Source organism: Chelonoidis abingdonii, chromosome 1, assembly GCF_003597395.2.
Source record: "Chelonoidis abingdonii isolate Lonesome George chromosome 1, CheloAbing_2.0, whole genome shotgun sequence".
Lineage (NCBI taxonomy): Eukaryota > Metazoa > Chordata > Testudines > Testudinidae > Chelonoidis > Chelonoidis abingdonii.
In genome coordinates this window covers 15,190,425-15,214,165 of record NC_133769.1, presented here as the reverse complement: position 1 = coordinate 15,214,165, position 23,741 = coordinate 15,190,425, and the positions used below count along the sequence as shown (strand labels likewise).

The window sequence follows — 23,741 nt, the reverse complement described above, 5'->3', positions numbered from 1 at the left end:
CTTTCCGTTGCACCTTGTCATGCAGCCGCTGTGTAGCCTGAGAGATTTCCTCAAACGCTTTGGCATTTCGTCTTCTGTAACGGAGCTCTGATACAACAGATTTGTCTCTCCCATAAAGCGATCAGATCCAGTATCTCCCATCGGTCATGGCTGGAGCTCTTTTGTATTTGGGACTCTATCGCCCACCCGTGCTGATCGGACGCTCACGCTGTGGAAACAGGAAATGTAATTCAAAAAAGTTCGCAGCGGCTTTTCCTGCTTTTACCTGCCCTGCTGCATCCGAGTTCAGATTGCTGTCCAGACGGTCAGTTTGGTGCACTGTGGGATACCGCCGGAGGCCAGAAACGTCGATTTCGTCCACACTAACTGTATGCCGATACCCCGGGGGTATAATATCGAATTTAGCGCTACTCCTCTCGTCGGGGAGGAGTACAGAAATTGATTTAAAGAGCCCTTTATATCGCTATAAAGGGCGTTGTAGTGTGGACGGGTACAGCGTTAAATTGATTTAACGCTCTTTAAATCGATTTAAACGCGTAGTGTAGACCAGGCCGGAGAATGGAAAGGAGGATGTTATGCAAGAGATTCAGGAGAGACTTATGAGGTTGTTGGTCTTGAAACATTCTGCTGCTGCCTCACTGGATGGTGGTGCAGAGGCAGAACCAATTGGTCCCCCACTGAGCTGAGTGTCTTGTTTAATATTGTTAGGTCTACAGTTTTGTTCCACTTAAAAAGAATAAAAATTATCATAGACTAAAATGTGTTCTCAAGAACCATATGCCAAACAACCACAAACCCTCTCTGTAGATAACTAACTAGGGTCTTATTGCATCAGTGTGCCCTTTCATTAGCTGTCCCATGAATGGATGATGATCACTATTTATAGTAGCACCTGCTATGTGTGTGTGCTTTACAGATATTTAAGGGCAATCTCCTCTGAATAAGCATTCCCCCATCTTAGAAATATAGCCAAATCAATCAGTTCCAGTTGCAGATGGAGAGAGAATATTATTTTGTGTATATTGTAGGCATGATGTCTAAAATAAATACAAATCAATGTGCCGACTATATTGCAACGTATTGCAAATCATCACAGTTTTAGACAGTGATCAACGTTAGTAAACATTAGAGCAGTAACACCAAAATTCCTAAACTGGGCAAATCCATTTTAACATTTTTTTTTTCCCTTCAACAATTTTTTTTAAACTAATCCCATGACAAATTTTGTCAGAGATACAAGCAGAGTAATTTTCTTAATTCAGATCCATCCTGAATTTCACTATTGCTGAAATTAATGTAACAGAATATTTGTCTTCTATACTAGGAAGTAATGATTAAAGGAGGAGGACTTAAACATGTTCCTTGTGTAGAGGATGAGGACTTCATTCAGGCATTGGATAAAATGATGCTGGAGAATCTTCAGGTATTAGTCCTTGTTATTGTCTTGGATTAAATAAGCACCTTTACTGCATAGTTGATTCTGAAATAAGTGGTTAACGTGGAGCTGCTTGCACCATGGGATGTGGGTTTTTTTTCATACTCTGTTTTTGGCTGCCTTCCTCCAGTGCTAGGCTTTCTTAATTCTGCACAACTGCTATGAGGCCTTTTTGAGATACCAGGCCTTCTGCCCACCTTCTTGGGTAGGGGCCTTTTGAGGTGGGAAGAACAGTCATGAAAATCAGTCTTGGATGCTGAGGTAGTTTGGCTCAATCCTGTGCTTTCATGAAAGCCTCTCTTTCCCCTCCTTAATCTTTACTCCCTCTTCTGTCATTACAAATGTCCTGCAGCTCTGAATGCTAAATGGAGCTCTATTAATCCTGTGCTTTATTGACCAGCAGGTGTGCTTTTGAGATGCACCCATCCTGCCAGCTCAGGAAGGGAGAGAGAATCCAAGATTGAGTCTTGGGTCTGCTGTTTGATAATATCCTGATTATTAATTGTGAAGTTTAGATAAAAAGGCAATATTAAATTGCTTCTGCTCTTCCAGTAATACTGCCAGACACCACATAGATGAATTGGCCTTTGGATGATGCCATCCTAATTGACTGAAAAGATACACAAAGAAATTCTCATGTCTTCTTGATGAGCCTACTGATATTGCTGGAGTGGCGGAAGTTATAGTTTTTACTTGTTTCTTTGAATGCTAGTGATATTTCGGGGAGGTATATTATACAGACTAATTCAAACATGCTGCTAGGGAGTAAGTTTTCACTCTTGTAACATCCAGTGAGAGATAATTAATTCTTTGCTGATGGTGCGTCTTTTAAAACAGGCATCGTAAGTGGCCTTTTAACAAGAGTCAGATCTGTTCACCCACTTAAGTAAAGTAGACTCAATACAAAAAATGTTTCCTGAACTTAATGCAACCTTGTCAAATGCTGTAAAACTGCTAAATTATATTATGTGTATTGTCAGAACACTCAATTCCAAATACTTTCAATATGGCTTGTGACTGGAGATGTGTTCTAAGTGCAAATAGATCTTTTTTCTTTCTTATGTAAAATTCATATCAAGAGGAAAAGTTTTGAGCTAGTTATTTTTTAAAGCTCAGAAATGAGATATTTGTATTTCTGGAAGGTGACTATACAGAAAATGTTTCCAGTCCAGCATTGGCTGTTTAATGTGGCATACCTAATCGATGTGTTTGATCAATTAAATGTGTTGAATCTGTTAGTAGAGGGATGCAATACAAACATTTTTAAAATTACAGATAAGGCAGTGGCCATTTTTAGAAAACAGAGGCTGGCCAGGGGGACAGAATAGAAAATAATGCCTCATTTGAATTTCTTAGTGACTTCTGTGGAAGGATGGAAATTTCCGAGGACACTGTGAAAGGAGCAGTTAGTGATCATATAGGAACTCTATAAAATGAGCTCAAGTACTGTTTCAAGAATCAGTGATTGAGAAATGGAAGTAGTATGACTGGAGGAGAATTGCTTTTAATAAAGCAGCTGTAAATTGTTTTCTTCTGCCCAATAAATATATGGAGATGCTAATTGATACTTTCAAGTGACTGCTCAATAAAGATGAAGCCTATGACACAGACACTCTGCCATTTTTGGCTTTATGCATCATGTGATTGTCCATACATAGAGTGTTAAGCATTATAAATGTTGCTACCATTTGAATTTACATAGCATATCAATGGCTAAAATAAAAACAAAACAGATGACATCTGGAGAATAATTTGCTACTCTGTTGCAAGCACTGCATCAATAATAGAGTAAATGGAATATTACAAAAAATCTGAATCCAGAATTAGTGATCTTAATATTATATCCAATTTTAGTTGAATTGTTTCTTTAATTTTAAAACTCATTCACAAATCCCTTTAAAATTGAGTATATTTTCTCATTGTCGTTTTGTAAAATAGCGTTCTGCAATGTTCTCAATTCTTCGTAATGAATAGAAGAGAGTAAGAAATGTAGGAACTTGGAAGGAAACAAAATACATTTTAATGAGACTGTACATGTGTATAGCTCTTATTTTAGAAGGTAATTGACATTTTTTATGAATGAATTATGAAAACAGCAAAGCTTTCATATTTTCAGCATTTGATTGCCTAGAGCATTTTGCATCCCCTTTCTCTTTAGCAACGGAGTGGAGAATCTGTTAAAGTACATCAGCTGGATGTTGCTATTCCTCTGCATCTTAAGAGTCAACTAAAGAAGGGTCCACCCTTGGGCGGTGGGGAAGGAGAAACGGAGTCAGGAGACACAATGCCATTTGTCATGTTAACTCGAAAAGGCAACAAACAACAGGTAAGGGGTTATCTGGATGTAAGTAAACATTTTCCTTTGTCACAACACAGAGTGTGATTTCTTCATTTTTATTTCTTGGAATGGGATGTAGTCCTCTGTTCTGTTGATGGGAACTCCCTGGAATTCTAAATTCTTACTAGGAGTCATGTAGAGGACCACTTTATACCATTATTTGTTTTTATATTAAGTTCTCTAATTAGACCAAAGAGAGATGCTGAGCGATGTTTGTTATGTATACAAAGTACAGGAGCAGTTTAACTGGCAGCTGGGAATTTGAATCCATGCCGTTATAAGATGCCACTGGAACTTGGAAAGCCAGCATGATTAACATCAGCAATAGGAGTAATATACTCAAGGGAGTGTCACAGATCTAGCTGAGCTCCCACTCTTGCACACTCAACAGACTGCTGATGAGATCCATCTCATTAAGGTCCCAGATGCTTTAAGCCTCCAGAATCTAAACGTAAGTCCAGGCACTGCCCCAGCTTGGCATTTCTGAGCATGCTTTCAGGGTGTAAATCCTCTGTCTAACACCCCCTTCTGAGAGCTGAGACACTGCAGTTCAACTGTGTAATCACTGAGGACCAGTGCTGACCTTTTAAGCTCCACAGGAGCTTAAGCATGTCCTCTCCCAGAATTCCAGCCATGTGGGCACTTTTACTGTTTTCTTCTTCAGGGCCATGTTGATAGTATAAGCCGAAAGACATGGCACAAGATTCTAAGGTGCCATTACTTTTCTTCTAATAGTACAAGAAACACAAAATAATAAACACACCTATGTGCACTTCTTTGAATAATGTCACTATGGCTGCTCCACTTGTGGTGTGCATGCATCCTATGCACCTTCAATCAGAGATTTTCTTCAGCTGTAGGTATGCACCCTAGGTATCCTCATGCCGCATACCAAGGATGTATAGGGCTATGGCAGACAAACCACACTCCATTTCTTCTCGACTTCCTTGGCATAAAGTGGAGTATCTGGTGGTGCCCACTTGTGCAGCCACTTACCTCACTTGCTCTTGGTAGGCAGTTTACCTATATTAGTTTAGGGTTTTATATTTTAGTTTTATATTTTTTTCTATAAATTTAGGCTTTTAGCCTCTCCCCTTCTCCACACTTCTTTCAGGTGAGAACCCACCTTCTCTGAAGGAGTTTTGTTTTTCCTTTTCCTTTGGGCATACCTAAGGAATTCACTTGCCAGGAGTCCTTCCCAGTTAGTGATGGCCTCTCGCACTGTATCCACTATTTAGGGAGTACTCAAATGCAATCGAAGTGTAAGGTTTGCTCAGGTTTCAAGAGATGTTTCAGGAAAGACAGGGAGATAAAGTTTTGTCTCCTCATGATGGAATGCTCTCTCCATCCTACGTCATAATAGCGATCCTCTACACCCTGACCCTCCAACAGCAGTTTTGAAGTGACCACGGTCTCCCACCAACCTCTGCACCTTTATTACTTTCCAGACCTGTGGGGGAGAGAGATGCAGTGCTGACAGTCTGAAGTCTCCAGCCAAAAGGCTATCTAAATGTCCTCAAAAAGAACCTGGCCCTAAGAGATCTGCTGTACCAAAAACCTCCAAATGAAGGTTCCAAGTGGTCTCAGTACCAGGAGTCCCTCTACTCTGAAATTCTCAAGTACCTCTAAAACCCACGGTACCCATCACGTGGTACCAAAACATACCTTGATATAACTGAAGCATGATTGAGGTGTCTGAGACTCTAAAAATTCTGCGCTGAGGAAGATGGTAATATCTGAGACCTGTTACCAGATTTGCCCATTACTTTGCAGTACGCTCATTTATTACGGTTACTCTTTTAGGGGGGTTCTGTAATTCTATTAATGTACTGCTTTTGTCACTTGTGTTTTCATATGGCGGTCCACTTTTCCCTTCTGCAAGTTCTCCCAATGGAGCTATCCTGCAAGACCTAGGTTCCCCAGGACTGGTTTCCTCCAGAACCAGACACACTCACACTCTAAGCACTTTCACACTGACCCCTTAGATGTCCCTGGACTCAGGAGGCTGAGTCACGCCGCACTTTCTAGCTGCCACCCTCATATGCCACAGGTACCACATCGGAATGGAGTAAGCCTGAGCAGGCTGGGTCGAACAGCACTTTCAGGCTGCCGCCCTTATATGCCCCCAGACTCAGTGGACTGGGTCAAACAGCACTTCCAAGCTGTCACCCTCATACGTCACAGGTTCGGCACATCTCTCTCCCCACTTTCACTTTACAATTGTATTGGTAATAACCCACTTGATGAGCAAACTCCACAGTATTTTTGGGCGCTACAGAGATCTTTAGCTTAGGTAAGAGGAGTGTTACTGCAGAGTAAATGGGGAAGCTAAAAACACAAAAGAGTAAAATTGAGAGAGAGAGAGAGAGAGAGGGAAGCAACTAGCTTAACCATAAAAGTTATTTATTGAATAATAGTGATAACTACACAAGGAAAGCCTAAACCAACATAACATTTACATTATATATGACTTTTGTAACCTTTAATAGAAAGCAAGTCAGGGTTAGAAAGTTATACCTGAGTTAGAAAAGAAAACAAAGAGAGAGAGAGAGCTGGCATCTCACTCATTCTCTGAAGCTTGAATTGTTTGGGGTTCCCAAGTGATGGTGGTAGCTCGGGGTCCTGAGTGCTGGAGACAGGCAGAGCGCCCAACACGTTCAGTCAGGAGAAGATGAAATCCCAGTGAAACTGATGCAGAGTTTGGATCCATGCATCAGAACAGTTACTGGAGCGTGGGTAGGTTTTTTTTGTAGGGAAACAGTGGTTCAAGGAGAACACTAGATTTGTTTATGGGTAAACTGACTCAAGGATTTTCTTTAGGCTAGACAATAGAGGCTGGTCACTCCTAGCTATGCGTGGTGTTTCTTCCAAGGAGCTCACAATGCAATTAGGCTGCTTCAGTATTTTGGATATCAATGAAAGATTCATTATCAGACCAATTCATTATTGGTCTCATAACTGCTGAGCTGGGTGTGTGCAGCTGTAGGTTCATTAACATCTGGAGCAGAGATTCCTCATGATGCAGTGCTTCCCTGCTTTTCTGGTCCCAGAGTTCAGTGTGGTTCTTGCCTTGGAATCTCTGTTCTCCATTCTGTATGATAATGGAGATGCCTCCCTATCCCATCTTTGATGCAGATGAGGCTAAGGGAGTTTCCTTAATTCTGTCACCCTTTTCAGGAAGGGTTTAGGTGTGTCTCCCACCACCATTCAATGCTCTCTGCAAGTCTTTTCTCTGATCAGTTTTGGTTCAAGCAGAGGCGGGGGGGTAGGGTGTCCTCTCACGAGTCAGACAGGCTGGATATTGTGCCCTGGTTCCACAAGAACGCATAGCTGACTGGTATCAGATCTCTACTGCTGCTTCGGTACCCAGATCAGTCGTTCAGCTGACATTAGTGCACTCTGCACCGCAGCCTCCTACATCTGAGACTCGTCTAGTTTCTGCACAGATTCACTCAGTACAGAAGCAGTTTTGATTCTCCAGAAGCTTATTCATCTCTGATGAACCTGAGTGCCCTCTTGTTGAGTTCAGCAAGACTTCCAGTATCACAGCCAGAATTATCTTCAGTACATTATTAATAACCACTGGTTATTGATATCTATCATTCAATCAATCAACAATTGATACAAGTTATTGTCAATAACAATTGCTAGTGGTCTTCTGTTACCCATGTGGACAGACACACACAGCCTAGTACTCCACCATTGTCTGCCCCCATTCTGGACTACACAGAAGACAGCTCTTCTGGCTCCCAAATTTCCACACAAGCCTCCTTTGATTATCAACCCAGGTCTGATTCCCATGAATCTGTCTTCTTGAGGAACACTTCAAAACACAGGCAGTCTCAAACTGTTCATCTTTCTTGTTATCTCTGGTCCTCCCCAGTGTCCATATTGAGATCCTTGAGCAGCCTACTGCCAGCAGTTCTCCAAGGCACTGAACCCTCAGAATCCTGCAGACAGTGCTCTCCTTTTTCCTCTCCTCCCCCATCAGTCCCAGTCATGAGAAGAATTGCTGGAAGAACAAGAAAAAAGCCGATGAGGAGGTTACCCCTCAGATTAATATTTCTTCATTCTCTCCAGCTGAGGCTGTTACCCCTCCTGCACCTACTATAGATGATTTAAAAGTTTCAGAACTTGATGAAGAGAGTGACTGATACTCTGCGAATACCATTAGAAGAAATCCAGGAGACCCAACAAAGCTTTTGGATAGTCTTAATACACAAAATTCTACATGAGTGGCTTTGCCTACAAATGAGGCATTATTGGAGTTTCGAAGACAATTTAGCAAACCTTGGCCACTGCTCCTCTGATCCTCTAAGAGAGCAGATGAGAAATACTGTCTTCTGGCTAGGCGTTCAGAGTTTTTGTTTTCACAGCCTGCCCACTTTCTTTGGTTGTAGATGTGGTGAATGAATGCATCAGGCAACATCTGTTGAAAACTGCCCCGCATAACAAAGACTAAAAGCGCTTGGACATTTTTGGTCGCAAGAGCTACTCCTCTGCTACTCTGAAATTCCAAAATTACCAGGGGATTCCTGCTAAATACAACCATGTCTCCTGTAGCAAATTTAATTATTTTATTGAACATCTCCCACAGGAACAAAGGGAACATTTTCAATCCGTTATTGAAGGACAGTTCTTTATAAGAAACAACTTTGCTAGCCTCTCTTGACACATTTAATACAACAGCTCGCTTCATCTCCACAGCAGCTGTCATGCGTCAAGCCTCATGGTTGTAATCCTCAGGAACTGAGAAGTTGAAAACACGGTAGAAGATCTTCCTTTTGGACTTCTGTGGACTCACTGAACAACTGATAGTCCTTATGTTCTCTCAAGAATTCAAGGTGAGCCTCGGCCCACTGTGGATTTTTACGTTGGCAAATAAGAAAAGATTCAGTAGGTCACAGACATCCCAGAGACCTTGTCTGTCTGTTTTTACCTATAACAGATCATCAGACCCTCCTAAAAAAGAAACCTATGTTCCAGACAACTTAACTGTTCTTATCAGCCAAGCATTCGTTTTGACACCTTGGTCAAGGGTCACGAACATTTCCACATTCTTGATCTGATGCTGCAGCATCCTACCCACATCCTCTCTCACCTTTTGTAGGTCATCTCTCCCATTTCTGCACCTCATGAGAGCAGATTGCTTCCAACGGATGGGTTGTGGAGGTTCTAACATCGGAATACTCAATTCATTTTCTGTCCTGTCCCTTTTCAGAGATCCATCTCACAAGTTTCTTCTGAGGCAAGAGGTTCTGTTGCTTCTCCACAAAGGAATTGTGGAACTAGTTCCCACACAGTATGGAGGGAAAGGATTTTATTCCAAATGCTTCCTGGTTCCCAGAAAGAGGGGCACATGAACACCAATCCTAGATTCTCGAGATCTTCGTCAAAGTAGAAAAGTTCAGAATGATGACATACACGTCTCCTCAGACAGGTATCAGAAATTTGCCAGTACTCTTTACAATTCTGTTTTGTTCTTCAAGCACAGTTTTGATTCGCAGCACCTTTTAACCATGCTTGTTTTCCTTTAGATTCTTTTACATGGGAGGGGGGAACATTTTCCACTCTGTGCAAAGTAGAGAATATCTTCTTAATCACTCTGGAAGGAAGGAAGGGGGAGAGAGAGAGAAATCGACAGTCTCTGCGAAATTTCCTGAAAACAGACTTTGTTTCAGATGAAGTTGCAGTGTTTGCTATTTTAGGTTTTTGAAAGAGCTGCTAGTCTAGCTGAATTTGTTCAACTCAGAAATCAGTGATTTTCTGAAAGGTTTCTTTTTTATTCTGTTTGAGCCAAGTATAGAGGAAAATTCTGCTGTGAGTTTAAAACCATTGAAAATAGAAACTCTCTTTTATAAAACAAAAACCCCAACTCTTCCTTGATGCTGGCGGCATTTAGCTTTTTGGTGCCATTTTCCTCTAAGCATCCCAAGTCATTTAGTTGTCCTTGCCCAGTGATCTGGTTACTTAGATATATAATGCATATGTTTGAGCGTTTCTAGATAAGTAATACATACAATGCACTAAAAAGTGCCTAGTATTTACTGAAGATGCTTTTCTTATACAGGTATGTCATGACTTTTTAAAAATATCTTTTACATTTTGGGGGGCATCTAGTGATGGTGAAAATGAGTGATAGTAGTGGCTGGAACCAGGCAGACAAAGGAGGTACTGTGCAATCTGCTTTCCAATCCACCAAAGTCCTCATCTTCAATGCCTCTGGATCTTTGACTAAGCCAAGACAGCCAGCCTTACCAAACTTTTGTGGTTTTGTGACTTGGTTAAATTACTGCTAAGGTACTAAGATGAGACCACTAACTTAATTTTCACTTTGAACTGGATTTGAATCTGGTTCTACAGAAGTGGCAAGTCTTTGTTTCCTCTTATTAGCATCACATTAGTTTCTGCTTAGTTAGCAGTACTAAACTGTGGTAATTAATTATACAATATATATACACACATTGTTAATCATGTTCTAGTGTACTGTAGAGCAGTGATTCACTCTGATTCCACTCAGCAGCAAAATCCTAGAGAAAATCAAGAGAGAAAAGGCTCAGGTTATCATGATCATTCTGGTGTGTCCTTGCCAGCACTGGTTCGGAACACTATGAAGCCTGTTGGGGATCCCTCAGTGGCCCCTGCTGAACTGACCGGACCTGCTGTCACAGGATCATGGTCGACTCTTGCACCCCAACCCTGTTCCCTCTACCTTACGGTGTGAATGTTGCGTGGCTGAACCCTGAGTAATGGGCCTGTTCGGAAAGGATCTAAAAGTACTCCTTGAGAGTAGAAAGCCCTTAACTAGACTGACTTTCCTGGCAAAATGGATGAGGTTCTTCTGCTGGGCGACCAAATGGGGCATCTCCCCTTCACATTCTTTGGTGTAGTCAATCTTGGACTACCTGCTTCATTTGAGGAACCAGGGCCTGGCACACTCCTCTATCAGGGTGCATTTGGCGGCCATTTCTGTCTTTCATCCATCAATCCAGGGGCAGACGGTGTTCTCCCCTGACATGACAGTCGGGTTCCTTAGAGGTCTTGAGAGATTTTTTTCCACAAGTTCAGTCCCCAGTCCCTTAGTGGGATCTCATCTTGGCTCTGTCCAGGCTCACGGGCACGCTCTTTGAACCTTTGACCTTATGCTTCCTGTCTCACCTATCGTGGAAGGTCGCTTTCCTGGTGGTGGTAACGTCAGTGAGGCGGGTCTCCGAGCTGCGAGCCCTGACCTCAAAACCACAGTATACGGTCTTCTATGAGGACTTGGTCCAGTTCTGACCCTACTCGACTTTCCTTCCCAAGGTAGTGTCTACTTTCCGCATGAGCCAGAACATCTTTCTTTCAGTCTTCTGCCCTGAGCCCCATGAGACTAGTGAAGAGAGGTGCCTTCACGCTTTGGACATAAGAAGGGTCCTGGCTTTCTACCTAGATCGGGCAAAGCCTTTCCATAAGTCGATTTAGTTTTTCATCTCTGCAGCTGATAGAATAAAGGGCCTCCCGGTGTCCACGCAGAGGATTTCTAACTGGATCGCCTCTCACATTCGCCCCTGCTATGAGTTGGCGAGAGTCCCTCTGCTGCCGATCATCAGAGCCCACTCGACCAGCATGCAGGCATCTTTGGCAGCCTTCCTGGTATACTTTCCGATCCAGGTCATCTGTCTAGCTATGATGTGGTCTTCGGTGCACATGTTCACGGCCCACTATGCCATCACTCAGCAGGCCAGAGACAACACTGGGTTCGGCAGAGCTGTGTTGCACTCTACATGTCTGTGAACTCCTACCCAACTCCAAGGGGTATGGCTTGGGAGTCACCTAACTTGAATGGACATGAGCAAGCACTTGAAGAAAAAAAGATAGTTACCTTTTTCTGTAACTGGTGTTCTTCAAGATGTGTTGCTCATGTCCGTTCCACAATCTGCTCTCCTTCCCTGCTGTTGGAGTTTCCAGCAGGAAGGAACTGAGGGTGGGGGGAGCCGGTGGCACCCTATATATACTGCAGGAGATGTGCGCCACTCCAGGGAGCACTGGAGCCGATCCACTATGGATACTATTGAGGGGAAAAAACTTCCGGCACCGGTGCATGTGGCAAGCAAACGCACGCCTAAGCTGAATGGACATGAGCAACATATCTTGAAGAACACTGGTTACGGAAGAAGGTAACTGTCTTTTCTGAGTTGTCTTCCCATCAGAAGTTGTGCTGAACTATATCCAATAGCTGCTTTTGGTGTTGATCTATAATGCAGAAAAGCAAGGAACAGATCTTCTTGGTATAGGATTTTTCTTGGCTGTCTGTACAGCTCTCTCAAGTTATCCATTCTCTTATGGGTAATGTGGGCTGCTAGTAATATGACCAAAAAACATATTTCATTTGGAGTGACTTTAATTCTGTTGCTGTGAACTGTGGTCTGTTGTCTGTCACTAGTTATTCCGGAATACCGAAGTGAGCAAAAGTGCACTTCAGTTTCTTGATAACTCTCTGACATGTTGTCTTTCAAGTACATTATTTCTGTATACCTGGAACTGTAGTCCACAACAGGTAATTGTGCCCTCTGAATCTGCAGGTTGTCTATTCAAAGGTCCCTCTGGTAGAAGTGTTCGTACATTCTAGGGTTCAGCATTTTCTTAATTTGATTTGTACCGAATCTCCTTTCAAAAGTCCAATATCAAGTCCTCCATCGAGTTCTTCCACCTTTCTCAGTAGGCCCATCCTGACTGCCACACTGCAGCTGAGAACGTTCGTCTTCGATCACCTGTATCCGGCATGCATAGCTTTTGTCTTTGTAAGTTTTCTGTGGTAAACAGGTGCATTTAGTTCAGAATACCTTCAGAGCTAGTCAGAGCTCTGTTAGCTGACTTCAGCTCTGGGAGGGATTGATGGCAACTATAAGGCTTTGTCTACACTATGCACCTTTTAGCAACACAGCTGTGCCACTACAGCCAGAGCTCTCCTGCTGACAAAAAAAACTTCCACCTCCAACGAGCGACAGCAGCTTCTCTCCTGCCGACAAAGCACTGTTCACACTGGCGCTTTTTGTCTGTAAAACTTCTGTCATTTTGGGCTGTGGTTTTTTTAACACCTCTGTACAACAAAAGTTTTTTCAATGACGTTCCAGTGTAGACAAAGCCTCAGTCTCTTCTGAGATGACTGTTACTTTTAGTTCCTGTTTCAGTTTTAAAGTCAGTCATGCCATGAATATTCAGTTTCATTCTCCAGGCAGGCTCTATGTCCTCACAAGTGATAGGTCCCAGAAACAATGGGTCTTAGTTGTCTGTAATATGAGTCAACTCCCTGAATCCTTTGGTGTGGCAGAGAGCTGCAAAATCCATACTTCATGGACGTAATATTAGAACATGAGCCTCTGGCTGGACATGCATCATCTCTTGGGATATGACTGTTTCCACACTTCGTGCATGTTATTTGTCCGTCCTGATAGTTCTTGCTCTCCTTGCCTCAAGAGTTTTTTATTATAATGACTTTTAACACTCAAGTGTCTATCAAGCTTCTAAGCTAGCTTCAGGTTTTTCAAGTTGCTCCTGCCCATTTGTGCAGTTTGACTGCTTTGTATCTGTATAGCTGTGGTTAGGGTTAAGTCTCTCCAACTTTAGCTGCTGTGAAAGGTTTTTATCTGTCGCCCCAATAACCAGACTGTCTCTGATACTGCATTCCCAAACTGACAGTATTCAGCCAGTGTATGCAGAACTCTTCTAAAACATTCACCGTTTTTTTTTTTCCGTTTTTTTGTTTTAATTTTTTGTTGAAAACATGCTCTTTCATAAACCATATTTTTCTAGGATAGAAAGTATCCATCAAACATATCCAGAACCCTTTCATAGTAATCTTTGTGACTGTCTTCAGGAAAGTCAAAGGATTTAAAAATACGATCTGCTTGCTTCCCCATAGCATAAATTAGAGAAGATACAGGTTTATCTCCAGTTTCTTTGTGGAGTTTGTGATCTGAAATCCTGTAAAATACTTCCAGTCTGTCTAGTCTGAAGATTTGTCAAAGCTGAAATACTCTGGGGCTTTGAAGAATGACATGAGATCCTTCATCCTTTGTTGTTGTTGTTCTGCTTCTGATTCTTTTCTTCATTTACTCCTCACACCATGTCCTGTACTCCTGTATCAGAGATGGACTGGCTACACATCTTGTTTATACACACTAGATATGTTTATTATAAGATCCTTTAATGCACTGCCAGGTATGGCAGCGTTGAGCTTAAATAAGGTATTTTACACACAGCACCACCTACTGACTGAAAAATATACAGTTTAGCCTACCATTACACATTCTGCACAGACTGAGGTTTTCGTGGTTTGGGAAATATGGTCCTAGAGAAAAATATTTTAATTGAAACAATTGAGTCCCAGTCATTTAGAGACAGAAAAGTGTTTCAGGCAAATACTGTAGAAACATTTTAACTTGCATAGACTTGAAGACGCATTGCAAATTATTGAATCTTATGATTTATTAAGTGAAGACACACAATAAATGGAAAAAACATAATAAAATACTGTGTTCCTTAAAGTCCTGATCTGACTAATGTATAGGAGTTTTTGTAGAAGTAAGGAGGTATTAGTCGTATGAGACATCACTTTTAGCATCTGTTAAATCTTTTCTGAGAGGTGAGAGAGGCCACAATTTTGTGAATAGATAAACAAAATTGCATGTACCACTTCTTCCCCTTTGTTCCCCTTCACAGTAGTTTGGGACCTCTTTTTTCTTGAACTAGTTATGTTGCTTGGAATGGTAGTAATATATTTTATAGTGCTATTCGGGAGGGGGGAAACAGATACTTGTATATTAACATTACTTTTTTATGTGTACATTCATGGAGGATCTTACCATGGTGTCTGTTTTATTTAAACAAACTTTTAACTCCCAAATATATACATCATAGTATTTGTGCTATTGAGTGTGAAAAGTGATTAAATAAAATCCTATCTGTTAACTGGTAAAAGGTTTTATGTACCAACTTCCAAACTTGAGAATTCTGTTTTCATGTCAATGGGTTGACTTGTGATTTAGATTTTGAATTACTTTTAGTAAAGAATAAGAGTTATTTGTGTGTGCCTGGGTTTCATAGTAAGTTTACTTTTCTTATTTCCTTTGGCATTCATAGAATCATAGAATATCAGGGTTGGAAGGGACCTCAGGAAGTCATCTAGTCCAACCTCCTGCTCAGTGCAGGACCAATCCCCAACTAAATCATCCCAGCCAGGGCTTTCTCAAGCCTGACGTTAAAAACCTCTGAGGACAGAGATTCCACCACCTCCCTAGGTGACCCAATCCAGTGCTTCACCACCCTCCTAGTGAAAAAGTTTTCCTCAATATCCAACCTAAACCTCCCCAATTGCAACTTGAGACCATTACTCCTTGTTCTGTCATCTGGTACCACTGAAAAAGCAGCAAAGAGTCCTGTGGCACCTTATAAACTAACAGACGTATTGGAGCAACAGACTACTTCTGTTAGTCTATAAGGTGCCACAGGACTCTTTGCTTCTTTTACAGATCCAGACTAACACAGCTACCCCTCTGATACTTGCTATCACTGAGAACAGCCTGGCTCAATCCTCTTTGGAGCCCCCTTTCAGGTAGCTGAAAACAGCTATCAAATCCCCCCTCATTCTTCTCTTGTGCAGACTAAACAATCCTGGTTCCCTCAGCCTCTCCTCATAAGTTATGTGCTCCAGTCCCCTAATAATTTTTGTTGCCCTCCACCAGACTCTTCCCAATTTTTCCACATACTACTTGTAGTGTGGGGCCCAAAACAGGACACAGTATTCCAGATGAGGCCTCACCGATGCTGAATAGAGGGGAACGATCATGCTCCTCAATCTGCTGGCAGTGCTCCTACTTATACAGCCCAAAATGCCATTAGCCTTCTTGGCAACAAGGGCACATTGTTGACTCATGTCCAGCTTCTCGTTCACTGTAACTCCTATGTACTTTTCTGCAGAACTGCTACCTAGCCACTCGATCCCTAGTCTGTGGCGGTACATGGAATTCTTCCATCCTAAGTGCAGGACTCTGCACTTGTCCTTGTTGAACCTCATCAGATTTCTTTTGGTCCAATCCTCTAATTCGTCTAGGTCCCTCTGTATCGTATCTCTACTCTCTAGCCTATCTACCATTCCACCCAGTTTAGTGTCATCTTCAAACTTGCTGAGGGTGCAGCGCATGCCATCCTCCAGATCATTAATGAAGATATTGAAGAAAACCGGCCCCAGGACTGACCTTTGGTGCACTCTGCTTGATACTGGCTGCCAACTAGACGCTACTTGTTGAGCCTGATGATCTAGCCAGCTTCCTGTCCAGCTTATAGTCCATTCATCCAGCCCATACTTCTTTAACTTGCTGTCAACAATACTGTGGGAGACCATACCAAAAGCTTTGCTAAAGTCAAGGAATAACACATCCACTGCTTTCCCCTCATCCACGGAGACAGTTATCTTGTCATAGAAGGCGATGAGGTTAGTCAGGCATGACTTGCCCTTGGTGAATCAATGCTGACTGTTTGTGATCACTTTCCTCTCCTCTGAGTGCTTCAGAATTGATTCCTTGAGTATCTGCTCCATGATTTTTCCAGGGACTGAGGTTTAATTGGGAATTTTGTAAAATATTAAGTTTTTTTTGGCGCATCATAGTATGTGTGAGAGGAAAATGGTGCTGGCATTTTGTGGTTTGAAAAAGAAAGCTGATCTTGTTCTGAATCTTCCCTACCACCGCCCTCAATATTTGCTTTTGGGAGTAGGCGCTTCCTGGCAAAACTCCTTTTGGTAGTTCTAGAAATGTAAAATGTGTTGCCTTATAGGATACTTTGGTCATTTAAGTCAATGAAAGACTTCTTTGTCTCCAAATTTGTGTTAAGAAAAAACATACCCTAGTCGTCAGTTTTAAAAGCAAAATAAGAGGAGAAGAGGTGGAGTTGAAAAGAAAGTAATTGTGTTCCTTCATACAGTATTAAGTGAATTTTAAACCTGAGTGAGTAGAATATACACTGATTTTTGAAGTGAGGGAAGTCTTTAATAGATATCAAAACTGCTGTCAAAATATTGCTGTATGTATTTTATGCCTTTTGACACAAGTAATGTACATTATATACATATTATTTTAAAATAGGCTTTTTAGTAGATTAATGCAGTTGGTCACCCCTGACACAGACAAATGTGGCTGTCCAGCAAATTAAATTCCCACCTACCAAATGTAACAATCAGCATTAGCCATTACAGAGTAAGTATAGAGTCCAATGCTAGCACAGAAGCTGTTTACCCATCGTGTTTCCACGGAGGGAAACCATCTGGGGTTGTGCAATTACATGTGATTAATGAGGACATCAATTTGCTAAAAAAATTGTGTGGCTTTTCCTTCAGTTTTATTTAAGATTATTTGAAGTAAACTGTAGTAGTAGTGTCCTACCATCTCACCACCACGTGAGCCTAATCTCCGTCTTGCTGTAGATCTAGTTTGAACTTTTTATTTTATCTGAACTGCAGAAGAGACTAGTCTTGGTAACTAGAATTTTATTTTTTCTATATAACAAAGCACTCTTTGATGATGATAGTACATATTGTTCCGCCTTCCCGTGGTGGGATTAATACTGGATTATTAAATTGCAGACCATCTCCAAATGCTGGGCCCAGATCCCAGTGTCTGGGAAAACTTTGCCATTAGTGAAGCATCAGCCATTAGTGTACCATGAGAGCAGAAGAGTAACAGTATGCAGCATGGCTGGGCTGGGAGGGTGCATGTTAAAGTGTTTTGGGGGGAGATATGGGACCTAGAAAGAGCTGTCTGTCTGAAGGGCTTTCAAGTTTTTGATGGATCAGGGCTCTGGTTGGTCAATGTGCCTGCCTACCTCTGAGTTTAATTCATGTCTCATCACCACTTTACAGCCTTCCAGAACCCTTCTTGCTTCATTTCACCATCTAAATTTCATATTCCCTTCCCATTTATTCTGAGCATCCTACTTCACAGAACCCTGCTAGCTTGATTTAACTCCGATAATGGGACAAGAAATAAAACTCAGATTTCCTGTGTTAAGACTGTGCCACCACTAGGCCTTTGTGTTAGTAAGTGATTTGTAGCCTTACGCACTGCCAATAGGTTGACTAGTTAACTATCTGGGTAGTACTTATTACTGATATCTGTGAATCTGTGTAGTTTGTTTTTCCTCTAGGTGTGTATAAAGATTTCATCTTCTTTTCTGTTTTCCTTGGTTGCTTTTCTCTTATATCTGTTAACTTAAAAGGCTCTTAAAATTCGAACTTGTCATTCGGAATTCTTGGTAATCCCTACACTGTTTTCTTGTTTTATTCAAAAAACCCTTTTTTTTGCCTCCCCCATTGAAATGAGCTTATATTTGACAGTGACACACAAAGATGTTGCAGTTCTTTCCCAGGTCTCTGTAATAGGCAATCTTAACTGTTGCAACCAACAGTGGGTTGAGTTTTCATCCATAAATTAACTGTTTTTCAAATGTAGCTGCCTGAGTATTCATTGGCAGCAGAATGATTTCCCGCACACAACACTGACTTGCAGGCAGAGCAGAGTTGCTGTGTGATAGATACTATGAGATTTCACAGTAATTCTGTTTTGCTGCATTAAATACAGTGGATTTAAATTTTAAATATTATTTCTGTTTGGTTTTTAAAGTTTCCATAATATTTTTCCCTCTGGGCATAATGGCTGGGATTTTGAAAGCATCTTAGGGGAGTAATAGCATCTGATTCTTTAGGCTTCTTTGGAAATCACAGCCATTATACCTTGGGGGAGAGGAGCTTGAATACAAGGGACAAGGTTCACCTCAGGTTTACACCAGGTTCTGCAGGCATAAACCAGCATGCAAGGTCCCGAGTGGCAGAAAGTTCACTGGGGAAGAGAGAGGAGCTGCATATGTTGATATCATCTTCTGCCCAACAAGGTGGGGGCAGTACGGGGCCAGCAATGTTCATAAAATTGAAAGTGCAGACCTTGAGGATACTTGTGCATTGATTTAATAAGTCCCTCTGCTGGAAGGATTTCCTGTGTAATCTTGGTGGGATATACAAACTGCCCTTCTCCTGTGTAACAACCAAGGACTATTGGTGGAAACACCACCTGTGGTTTAATCCCTTTGGAGGGCAGAAAGTCTTATCAATACTGGGAAGTGCAGCTTTCACCTTCCTGTGCCAACCACGGTGAATCTGAATCTAGCGCAAGACCTATGTGATTTTACCAGATACCCAGACAGTGGAATCCTTTATTGCCAATCATATGCCACCTTTTCATAGTACTGGTTTTATGTATTTTCACAGTACTGATATTCTGCTGAGAAATAAAACATTGAACAGTCCAGTTTGTACCAGGAGAATGTCCAAATGTGCCTTGGTTCCTATACAAATCGTGATTTATTAATTGTTTTCAATACATTTTTGCTCTTGCAATGTACATATGTACGTAAGTTGATTTAACAGATTGGATAATGGATTGAATACAATAGTGAGTGACAAAACGTTACCTTTTGTCAGCTACCCAGAGAAAATGCAAAGGTTTTATTTACAATGATAAACTTACTGAGAGAATTTACTTAATTACACTAAATATATCTGTTTCTCAGCTGGAGAATTCTACTTGTATGTAATAGGCTTTTAAAATTTAGCAGTCATGTAGATTCCAGTTTTTCATTTGTGTGTGTAAGCACAGAATCATAGAATATCAGAGTTGGAAGGGACATCAGGAGGTAATCTAGTCCAACTCACTGCTCAAAGCAGGACCAATCCCCAACTAAATCATCCCAGCCAGGGCTTTCTCAAGCCAGGCCTTAAAAACTTCTAAGGAAGGAGATTCCACCACCTCCCTAGGTAACACATTTCAGTGCTTCACCACCCTCCTAGTGGAAAAAGTTTTTCCTAATATCCAACCTAAACCTCCCTCACTGCAACTTGAGACCATTTACTCTTTGTTCTGTCATCTGTTACCCACTTAGAACAGCCAAGCTGCATTTCCTCTTTGGAACCCCTTTCAGGTAGTTGAAAGCAGTTGTCAATCCCATAAAAGAACAGCCATACTGCGGTAAGGACATAAGGTCCATCTAGCCCAGATCCTGTCTACTGACAGTGGCCAATGCCAGGCGTCAGAGGGATGTGATAACATGGTAATGAATCAAAAGTGATTCTCTCCTCCTTGCCATCCGTTCTCCACCCTCTGACAAACAAAGGTCTAGGACACCATTCTTTTTACCCCATCCTGGCTAATAGCTATTCATGGACATTCACCTCCTATGAATTTATCCAGTTTCTCTTTTTACGCTGTTATGTCCTAGCCTTCACAACCTCCTCAAGTAAGGAGTGTTCCACAAGCTGACTGAGTTTGCTATGTGAAGAACTTCCTTTTATATTGTTTTAAAACTTCGCTGCCGCCTTTAATTTCATTTGGTGACCCCTAGTTCTTGGTATTATGGTAATAAGTAATACTTTTCTATTATTCTTCTCCACATCACTCATTGTTTTATATAACTTAATTCATATCCCCCCCTTTTAGTCTCCTCTTTTCTCCAAGCTGACAAGTCCTAGCCTCCTTTAATCTGTCGTCATTATGGGACCTGGTTCCCAGGCCCCATAATCATTTTAGTTGCCCCTTCTCTGAACCCTTTTTCTAGTGCCGTATATCTTTTTTGAGCTGAGAAGACCACATCTAGTACAGCAGTTGATTCAAGTGTGGGCTCGTACTCGTTTATACAAGGGCAATATTTATTTCTCCTTCCTTTTTCTATTCCCCTTTTTTAATGTTCCTAACATCCTGTTTTGCTTTTTTGACTGCCACCTGCGTTTAATTATGGGACGTCTTCAGAAGTATCCCTCTCTCTTCTCAGATTTGACTTCCAAGATCTTTTCTTTTTCCTGATTTGTTTGTAGCTAAATTAGACCTGTCATATTGTATGTATTAGTTGAGGTTCTTTTTTTTTTCCAATGAAGAGCATGTGCATTACTTTACATTTACCACATTAAATTTTCATTTGCCATGTTTTTGTTGCAATCACTTAGTTTTGTGCAGATCCTTTTTTATGTGAATTCTCTTCAGTCATTGCTTTTGGTTTAAACTATCATTCGAGCAGATTTAGTATATCTGCAACTTGCCACCTCACTGTTTCAACCCCTTTCTCCAGATCATTATGAATAAGTTGGGAATAGATTGCGTCTTAGGATGGACCCTTGGGAACACCACTAGTTACCCTCTCTCACATTTTCTTGAGAATTTACCACTTTCCTTACCCTTCTATCCCTGTCTTTTTTAACCATGCTTCTCAGTCCTTGAAAGGACCTTTCCTCTTTATCCCATCCTTTTGGTGAGCGACTTGTCAGGCTTTTACTGAAAATCTAACACGCCTGTGTCCACTGGATCCCCCTTGTCAAGCATGTTGACTCCTTCAGAGAACTCTACTATTAGTAGGACCTCGATCTTCCCTTTACAGAAACATGTTGACTTTTGTCAACAAATTATCCCTTATGTGTTGTTCGATTAAATTGGCCCGACGTCTTCCGCATGCGATGGTACTGATGTTAGGACATTTACCAGTCTGTAAATGCCGGGTTTCACCTCTTAGAGCCCTTTTTAATATTTGGCATTTACATTATCTATCTATCCAGTCACTTGGGTTACAGTAGAGGTCCGATTTAATTTAAAGGAGCTTAGGTTACCAACCCATTATACTTAGTTTTTCCGCAGCTTCAACATTTAGTTCTTTCAGAATCTTGGGTGAACGACCATGGTCCCTTGTGACTTGTTAATGTTAAAGTTTATCAATTAATTCCAAACACCTTAATTTGACACTTCAGTTTGTGGACCAATCCAGATTTGTACCTACCCAAAAAAGGCCCGGCTCAGTTTGTGGAATCTCTCCTAACATCCGTCAGCCGTGAAGCCAAGATCCCTTTGTTTTTACCGCAATGGTATATAGTCTTTAAGCACTCTTTTTGTATCTCGTCGTGAGGCCCCTATTGTGTTAACAGGCTTTCTGCTTCTGATGTAGTTTAAAATTGTTACTACCTTTGAGTTTTTTGGCAACCCGTTCTTCAGACTCCTCTTTGGCTCTTTTATTACACCTCCTCTATTCTTTTCTTGTTGTAGACCTAGAATATCCACAGTCCCTCAGCGCCTTCTTCCTCATAAATCAATGTGCTCCCAGTCCCCTAATTATTTTTTTGTTGCCCTCCACTGGACTCTTCCCAAATTTTTCCACATACTATTTGTAGTTGGTGCCCCAAACATGGGTGACTAGTTACATCCAGATGAGCCTCACCATGCCAAATAGAAGGGAATGATTACGTCCCTTTGACTCTGTCTTTGGCAAGCTGCTCCTCCCTACTACTTATACGCCCAAAATTGCTGCTTAGCCCTTCTTTTTGGCAAACAAGGGGCACATGTTGACGCATTACAGCTTCTCATTCACTGTAACCCCTTGGTACTACTGTCCTGGAGAACTGTGGCCTTACCACTCATCCCTAGTCTGTGTGGTCAGGATTTCATGTACTTGTCCTTGTGAACCTCATCAGATTTCTTGGTCTAATCCTCTGATTTGTTAGGTGATAATGCCCTCCTGTATTCTATCCCTACCCTCGCGTATTTACCACTCCTCCCAGTTTAGTGTCATCTTCAAACTTGCTGAGGGTGCATTCCACGCCATCCTCCAGATCGTTAATGAAGATATTGAACAAAACTGGCCTCAGGACCGACTCTTGGAGCACTCTGCTTGATACTGACTGCCAACTAGACATGGAGCCATTGATCACTACCTGTGATCTAACCAGCTTTCTATCCAGCTTATAGTCCATTCATCCAGCCCATACTACTTAACTTGCTGGAAAGAATACTGTGGGAAACAGTATAAAAATTTTTGCTAAAGTCAAGGAATAACACATCCACCGCTTTCCCCTCTTCCATAGGGAGTTCTCATCATGGAAGGCAGTTAGGTTAGTCACGCATGACTTGCCCTTGGTGAATCCATGCTGACTGTTCCTGATCACTTTCCTCTCCTCAACATGCTTTAAAATTGATTCCTTGAGGACCTGCTCCATGATTTTTCCAGGGACTGAGGTGAGGCTGACTGGCCTGTTGTTCCCGGGATCCTCCTCTTACCCTTTTTTTAAAGATGGCCACTACATTAGCCATTTCCCAGTCATTCAGGACCTCCCCTGATCACCATGAGTTTTCAAAGATAATGGCCAATGGATCTGCACTCACATCCGCCTACTCCTTTAGCACCCTCGGATGCAGTGTATCGAGCCCCATGGACTTGTGCTCGTCCAGCTTTTCTAAATAGTCCCGAACCACTTCTTTCTCCACAGAGGGCTGATCACCTCCTCCCCATTTTGTGCAGCCCAGTGCAATAGTCTGGGAGCTGACCTTGTTCGTGAAGACAGAGGCAAAAAAAGCATTGAGTACATTAGCTTTTTCCATATCCTCTGTCACTAGGTTGCCTTCCTTGACCATCTTCTTGTTCCTAACAAAGCTGTAGAAACCTTTCTTGTTACTCTTAACATTCCCTTGCTAGCTGCATCTCCAGTTGTCATTTGGCCTTCCTGATTTCACTCCTGCATGCCTGAGCAATATTTTTATACTCCTCCCTGGTCATTTGTCCAGGCTTCCATTTCTTGTAAGCTGCTTTTTTGTGTGTAAGATCAGCAAGGATTTCACTGTTAAGCCAAGGTGATCGCCTGCCATATTTACTATTCTTTCTGCTCATCGAGATGGTTTGTTCCTGCAAACTCAAGAATGATTTTTTAAAGTACAGCCAGCTCTCCTGGACATCTTTCCCCCTCATTTTATTCTTGCAGAGGATCCTGCCCATCAGTTCTCTGAGGAAGTCAAAGTCTGCTTTTCTGAAGTCCAGGGTCCGTATTCTTCTGCTCTCCTCTCTAGATGAAAGTATGGAACATACTTCCCCCCCCCAGAAACCTGTTCAATAATGTCTATTTTCAGGGTGGTTCAG

At 41.7% G+C, this 23,741-nt stretch overlaps 1 protein-coding gene across 3 annotated transcripts in view; it reads left to right on the top strand.

Moving 5' to 3' along the window:
- UPF2 (UPF2 regulator of nonsense mediated mRNA decay) overlaps positions 1–23,741 on the top strand; it is a 158,205-nt gene that overhangs the window by 110,025 nt on the left and 24,439 nt on the right. For all 3 annotated transcript variants that reach the window (XM_032798299.2, XM_032798297.2, XM_032798298.2), the window contains 2 exons: positions 1,325–1,423; positions 3,594–3,761. In XM_032798299.2, coding sequence (XP_032654190.1) covers positions 1,325–1,423; positions 3,594–3,761 — 267 coding nt within the window. The remainder of the gene's footprint in view (positions 1–1,324; positions 1,424–3,593; positions 3,762–23,741) is intronic.